Consider the following 7720-nt stretch of genomic DNA (forward strand, 5'->3'; position numbering starts at 1 on the left):
TGGACTTGGCAGTGAAAGGGTTAAAGAGACCTGATATCTTGTCGCTTATTTTACAAAGATACTCCATTGATGTCATGGTTTTTATTTCAATAATTGTATTGCTATTGTTGCATTAACTTGAGCTAATTATGACTGCCAAGGCAAAAGACCGAGTCAGCTGACTTTGTATAGGTTACTCCACTTCTAAAGGTTTTTATTTTGTTTTACTTCGTTTAAAGTTTTTTGCAACTTTTTACATGTTTGTGCTGACATTAATTGCCCTTTCTTCTGTAACAGGTGTGTGGTGATATCCACGGACAGTTCTATGACCTGAAAGAGCTATTCAGGGTGAGTACTTAATGTGTAGAACAGCTTCCTCTGCTCCCCTCCCCTCCGTGTTCACTTGAAATATTTGGGCAGTTCACACTGTCTGCTCTCCAACTCTTCTCGCCGGCCCATTGCTAACCCGTTTCTGTGGGCCCAGGCTTGCATGGATAATTCTTGTCGGGATGCGTCATGCCTGCTGGCCGAATGGTACTTGTATATCACTATGTGGACTCCTGTATTTTCAGTACAAGAATAGAGGAGACAGACAGATGGTTTTAAAGAAACCATTCATTTTAGCAACACTGTTCCTAAGGTTACATGTGCCTATAATTATGTATTCTAGCTACTTGTACACATCCACAAGCCCTGAGATTGCTGCTGGGTCCTGCCATCTTGGATGTTATGTGACCAGTCCTAGCAGACTCCGAAGTACAAGATGATGGAGTTTTTATATAAAAATGTTTTCTTTTTTGCTTCCTACTCCTATAGTAGAGTGTGAAAGGTGGGTGGAAGAAGCTGGGTCAGCACAAACCTCTATACACTCCTGAGAGAGGGCTTTGATGTCCCAGGAGGGGGCTGTACAGAATTTTCTAGCAAGCTCAAAGGCACTTCGCCAGTGTATTTAAAAAATCGCCAGTGTATTTAAAAAAATCACCCTGGGTTATAGGCTCTGAAGTTCAGGTGATTTGACACTGGGGGAAGCTTTGGAGGACACACCACCTGACTTTCCTGTAACCATACCGCAGTCTAAATCCTTTTTAAATTTTTTTTTTTTTTTTTTTATTCTCCTGCTAGTGTCCTAAGGTGATGGACCTCTTCTCTTTTGGGAAGAAATCACTCTTGGCTTTAAGTGATTCTAAACACACACTGTTTAATTAAGTTTACTTTGTTTCTTCTATTTCTGTACAGTATATGGATGATGGCATTAAAAAAAAAAAAAAAAAAATCTAGTAGCTTTTTTTCCTAATCAATATCTGGCTGTCACATGATCCAGTGCATCCAGTGGAAGTGTATGAGCCCTTATGAGGTACTCATGCACTTCCTCCCATCCTTTTGCAGTGGGTACTTTGCAACAGTTGCTACGTAACTTCTTCTGGAACGCTATGGTGGTGACCAGTTGAAAAGGGATCCATGCCAAAATCTCAGGTTAATATTTGCTCTGCTCTAGGGCTGCACAACACACAATCTCCAGAGTGACTATGCTTTCCCTTCACAGGGACTGATATGAACACTGCTTTCTGCATCTGATTTTTAGTTCTATTTCAGGCATGCCACAAACGGCCTACTTGTTGAAAGAGTCGGTAATTTATTCCTAGGACAACTGATCGTCCTAAAGTGGATCTTCACTGCATCTGATCACCACAAAGCAAAAACATTAATTTTCAATGTGCAATACAAACTCCCCCATGCATGTCTCCATGCTTTATTTCATTGGGAAATCACTTTGAAAAACACCCTTCTAACTTTTCTGGACGTGGCCATCTAGAGTAAGGGCAAATGATTCATGTAGCATTTACTTTCTGGAAGCCATTTGCCCTTGGCTTAGGCATGCATGCAGTAGAGTGTGCTTAGCTAAGAAACCCCCCCCCCCCCCATCCTCCCCTCCTGAAGACTCCTGGCATGTATAACATTTACCTAGGCAAGAAATCTGAAAGCAACTGAAGAAATAAAGTATAAAACAAGTAAATATGATATACTTTCCTATTTACTAATGCTAGCAGTATGAGGATTTAAAGATTTTGATTGGGGGAGAGAGAAGTTCCACTTTAATGCACCCATTTTAACACTGCAAGTAAACATAAAAAATACTTAAATATATGTATTTCTTTCAGGTTGGGGGAGATGTTCCAGAAACCAATTATCTGTTTATGGGAGACTTTGTGGACCGTGGCTTTTATAGCGTTGAAACATTCCTTCTCCTCCTAGCACTGAAGGTAAAAGGTCTAAAATACGGCTTTCTCCTTACTTTTAATGCTTGATAGCTGGGGGTGGGGCTTAAACTTGGCAAGACTGTTGAGTCCTTGTTTTATATTGGGCCTAGGATTCGAGAGGGGTTCTCGGGGTTCAAGTTTAAAGAATAAAGTGGGTACTTTCATGCACCACTTAAAAACGCAGAAGAAACGCAGATTGAATGTTTAAAGTTTTTTTTTTAATTGCTAGTTACCCTTTCTGTCTGATGAGACTTTAATATCTCTGGGCATTCAACTGCTCCATGGCTTTTCACATACTATTTTTCCATTTCTACCCAACAAAATACACCTCTCCCTGCGTAGCGCTTTCATTTATCATATAGCTTTTTCTGGTGACATATTTGATGATGATTAAAAAAAAGAATTTTGAACAAGAAAAACATGGATGAGAAGTCCTGCAAGCAGCATCTTTGATATAGGAGCGATGCATGTTGCTCACAAAACGCCCTGCCCATTGAAATCAAGCAGTGGTGCTTTTCAGGCACTTTTAACCCGTTGTTAACCCTTTATTTGGAGTTAAAAGCGCTCCACTCCTGATCCGCACGGCGCTTTACCGTGAGCACGGGGTGTTCTTCAGTGTGAAAGTGGCCTTAGGTATCAACTACTAGGCTCAGTGATACCACCACATCTCTACATGTTCTGTGGTCATGCTCCAAACTTATTTTATTGGCAATACACTCCTTACTAATAACTTTGGGCTGTTCTCTGCCTTGCCTCCCAAAAATGTATTTGCTTTGTATATTAGTGCCATGTTACACACAGCAACTAATAAGACTCTTCTTTGCCAGAAAAGTAATTTTGTTCAAATAGAAGGATACCCCAAGGCTAACTTTTTCACCAAGGTGAAACTGGCTCTGTGTAAGTTGTGTGTACCACATAGGAAATAGTAGCTGTCATTAACACCACCTGAAGCCCCCAGGGGTGTGTCAAATACAGTCTTGGGGTCTTCTGGGAGACTAGCTCTGCAGACAGGAAGTGTGCCTACTGCATTGTCCTTCAATGGAAAATTGGAGGCACACAGTGAGAAATTTGCAAAGAAATGTAGTTTTCTGCCAAACACCATTTGCAGATGGGACAAGCAAGTGAAGCTGGAGCCCTTTAAATATCTGAAGACTATATTGCTGAATGTATTATCCTTTTGTAAAATTGCAGGTCCGCTACCCAGACAGGATCACACTGATTCGTGGCAACCACGAAAGTCGACAGATTACTCAAGTGTACGGCTTCTATGATGAATGTTTGCGCAAATATGGCTCAGTGACTGTATGGCGGTACTGCACAGAAATCTTCGACTATCTCAGCCTGTCTGCCATCATTGATGGAAAGGTGAGGAATAGAATTACAACTTTCTGGCTTTCTCTGCTTTTTTTTTTTTTTTTTTTGATACTTTTTGAACGGTAGACCAACCACATAATTATGATTTCATGCTTTATTTACAAATGTACCTGATTACCCTCTTTTACTCGTCAGTAGTGTCTTGTTGGTTGTCTATCCTTACTGGTTGCTCTTCTTCTTTTTGGCTTTGAGCCTTTTTTTATTTTATTTTTTCTCAAGTCTTTGATCTTTCTTCCCACAGATTTTCTGTGTGCACGGTGGATTGTCGCCCTCTATACAGACTCTGGACCAGATCCGAACCATAGACCGCAAACAGGAAGTCCCACATGACGGGCCTATGTGTGACCTTCTGTGGTCTGATCAGAAGGTAAGTGTGCTGCAGCCTTATTTCAGTTTGCCCTTGGTTTGGAAATGTATGTGCATTATACTACTGTCATTCATAAGTCGTAACTACTTGATTTACTGTGACAGCTCAGTAGCAAAGCTGTTTGCTTTTTCATCAGTGGCTGGGTTTAATAATGCAACCATATACTCAAAACCCAATGTACAGTATGTGGGAAAGACTTTCTACAAGATTTTGGAGGGTGTCTGTGGGAATATATTGGCCAGTGAACCAAAAGATCATTTATCAGGGACTGATGTTGAATGTGAACACCTTGTTTGCAGTCCATGTTCTGTTTTATCCTAAAAGTATTCAGAAGAGTTGGGATCAGAGCTTTGTGCAGGACACAAGTTCCACCACACCAGTCAGGTCAAAACCATTTTTTGTGCACAGGGCCACAGTCGTACTGGAACAGAAAATGGCATTCCCCAAACTGATACCACAACATTGGAAGTGAGCAATTTCCAAAAAAGTCTTATGTTTTTTGTCTTTTTATTTATTCATTTTTTTTTTACGCAATCGTGGCAGATTGTGTCTCGTTTGGAGATAAATGCCACCCAAACTCGTGTTGCGCAGAAATCACGGGCAGAAGTGTGAATGGAGCCTTATGGCCCATACACACGATGCGAATAACGTATGGCCTTTTCGCTTAATAGTCGCAAGTATAAGTTTGAATAGGTAAACAAAGTCACAAATTCTTGTACGACAGGAAAAAAAAAAATTGGAAGTGATGTCATGTCTTGTAATGTATTTGTATTGTGTTTTGGGACGAAAACTTTACGATCTGGAATCGTACGAGGACAATTTTCGTGCATGTGCGATCGAATAATATCGGATGAACTGTCGTGATCGGCTGTCAAAAGTAGTGTACGCATGATCCGAAAATCGTACGATTCTTCCTCAGATGTCAGTTTTCGTACGATATTTGGATCGTGTGAACGGGCCATTAGTATGCTTTAGCATGAATCGTACCCTTCACTGGGAACACCTGAACTCAGCTGAAAGGGGGTGTCCCTATATTTTTGGCTAGGTGTAGGTGTGATGGTCGGGTGCACAAACTTTTTGCCACATAGTAAATTTGTGAAATGGGCTCAGTGTATAATATGCTCTTCTGCTTTCTAGACACCACTGGATGGGGAGTGAGCCCGCGAGGAGCTGGTTACCTATTCGGCAGTGACGTCGTAGCACAGTTCAATGCAGCCAACAACATAGACATGATCTGTCGGGCACATCAGCTGGTTATGGAAGGGTACAAGTGGCATTTCAATGAGACGGTCTTGACGGTGTGGTCGGCTCCCAACTACTGTTATAGGTGAGCCTCCTTCTCTTTTGAGGGTTATGGGGTGTTTGGTTGGTGGGTGTGTTGGTTGGTGGGTGTGTTGGGTGGGTGGCTTGGTTTGCCCCTTCTGTCATGTGAGATTGTAGGTCTAACTCTGCCTCTCTCGTTCCTGCCTAGATGTGGAAATGTTGCTGCCATACTTGAACTGGACGAACACCTCCAGAAGGAGTTTATCATCTTTGAAGCTGCACCACAAGAGACCAGAGGGATTCCCTCAAAAAAGCCTGTTGCTGACTACTTCCTGTGACTTGTCCCCCCCTTCATCTCTGGGGGGCCTCTCCACTATTTCCTCCTGATGTCTATTTTGACCTCCCGGCACCTCTTGACCCTTTCTCTCTGGCCTCAGGACCAGCACGGAAGAACCTGTAAAGAGCATCTCTCTTGGTCCCTTTTTTAGGTCTTACAAAGGATGATGTGATGCAGTGAGGGGGAGTAAAGGGGACAGTGAACTCTTGTTATGACACTGGGGCAGTCACAACATTGTAGGGAGTAGAGGAGAAGTGTTCTGCGGGTTGTAAAATGGAGCAATGTACTGTGCGTCTCAGGAACTGGGTTTTCTTAAAGATGTGTAAGACTTTTTTTTGGGGGGTGGGGGAGGGTTCAGGGCAAAGGAGCATTGTGGGTGGGGGTGGGATGACATTGGGGAAGGGGGAGCGTTATGCAAGGAAACCAAAATCCTTTTAAACATTATTATTATTTTTTTTTTTTTTTTTTAGGAGTTTCTTCCTCCAATTTTATAAATTCCTAGCACCCAAATCCAGTCATTCCTCTTCACGATCTCTGACTGGCCAGTTACGGCTGGCACGGTCTGTTTTTCTGCTGGGACAATGCTAGTTTGGAGTGCCTTAGTGCAAGCAGACCCTGGGCTTATATTCCCAGCAGGGCTGAGAAAGATGTGCGCATTTCCCATAATATGTTGCCATAAATTTCGAGTTTCATCCCTTTCTCTTTATTTATACCTCCCGTCTCCGGACTTTGTGTTAGCAGCCATGCTAAATCCACCCCGCGTTTTGGCTAGTTCTGACAGACGAGATGCAGAATTAAACAAACCGCATTATTGAGACACAGTGCTGAAATGCAGAGCACTGCTGGGGGGGGGGGGGGGTTTAGGTCATCACACAAACAGCCTACCCTGGCTGGGAAAAATAAAAAAAATCAATGGCTTCATTTATCAACAATCCCCTGGATTAGTCCTCCTACTGGCCCTCTGCTCTTTCTCTCTGCCATCTTTTTATATCGTCACTCTTTGCATTAACTCTTTGCATTACAAGAAAGAGAAATTTAAACTGTTTCCCAGTCTTTTTTTCCCCCAACATCCTGCACATTATATCAGTCAAAAGTTTTTTTTATTTTACTTTTTTGGTAGATACAGCCACAGAAGTCTGCTAATAAAACATGAAAAAAGATTAAAAAAAAACTGGAAACATCAAACTGTGTCCTTGGTTTGTTCAATTACTTAGCCCATGCTTAAAGCTGAACTTTTATTTAAATGTAGGTTATTTATGTACAACATATAAATAATACACTACATTGTCAAAAGTAATTGGGACACCCTACCTTTACACACACATGAACTTTAATGACATCCCAGTCTTAGTCCGTAGGGTTCAGTATTGAGTTGGCCCACCCTTTGCAGCTATAACAGCTTCAACTCTTCTGGGAAGGCTGTGCACAAGGTTTAGGAGTGTGTCTGTGGGATTGAAGTTCCTCCACCACAAACTCTCTCATCCATGCCTTTTTATGGACCTTGCTTTGTGCACTGGTCCAAAATCGTTTGGAGGGGGGATTATGGTGTGGGATTGTTTTTCAGGAGTCCGTTTGTTCCAGCGAAGGGAACTCTTCAGATGTCAGCATACCAAGACATTTCGGACAATTTTTCATGCTCCCAACTTTATGGGAACAGTTTGGGGATGGCCCCTTCCTGTTCCAACATGACTGCTCACCAGTGCACAAACCAAGGTCCATAAAGACATGGATGAGCGAGTTTGGGGTGGAGTAACTTGACTGGCCTGCACAGAGCCCTGACTTCAACCTGATAGAACACCTTGGGAATAAATTAGAGCAGAGACTGTGAGCCAGGCCTTCTCCTCCAACATCTGTGCCTGACCTCACAAATGTGCTTTTGGAAGAATGGTCAAACATTCCCCATAGACACACTCCTAAACCTTGTGGACGGCCTTCCCAGAAGAGTTGAAGCGGTTTATAGCTGCAAAGGGTGGGCCAACTCCATATTGAACCCTACGGACTAAGACGCCATTTAAAGTTCATGTGTGTAAAGGCAGGCGTCCAATACTTTTGACAATATAGGGTATGTATTCTATCCTTTTAGTATTACGTTGAAATCAAACGAGAAAAAAAAAGTCTCCAAAGCAAGTCCAAAAGTGATTT

General features: G+C 42.3%; 1 protein-coding gene across 2 annotated transcripts in view; it reads left to right on the plus strand.

Moving 5' to 3' along the window:
• Positions 1–6587, plus strand: part of PPP4C (protein phosphatase 4 catalytic subunit) — a 37147-nt gene extending 30560 nt beyond the window's left edge. The window contains exons 4-10 of one of the 2 annotated variants that reach the window (XM_073635995.1): positions 277–327; positions 2139–2240; positions 3429–3602; positions 3853–3978; position 4195; positions 5116–5305; positions 5450–6587. In XM_073635995.1, coding sequence (XP_073492096.1) covers positions 277–327; positions 2139–2240; positions 3429–3602; positions 3853–3978; position 4195; positions 5116–5305; positions 5450–5579 — 774 coding nt within the window. In that variant the 3' untranslated portion in view covers positions 5580–6587. Of the gene's footprint in view, positions 1–276; positions 328–2138; positions 2241–3428; positions 3603–3852; positions 4315–5115; positions 5306–5449 lie in introns of those variants that run through there. The other variant, XM_073635994.1, reaches the window with a different exon arrangement.
• Positions 6588–7720: the final 1133 nt, after the last annotated feature.

The sequence above is a fragment of the Aquarana catesbeiana genome, linkage group LG06 (assembly GCF_042186555.1).
Source record: "Aquarana catesbeiana isolate 2022-GZ linkage group LG06, ASM4218655v1, whole genome shotgun sequence".
Taxonomy (NCBI): Eukaryota; Metazoa; Chordata; class Amphibia; order Anura; family Ranidae; genus Aquarana; species Aquarana catesbeiana.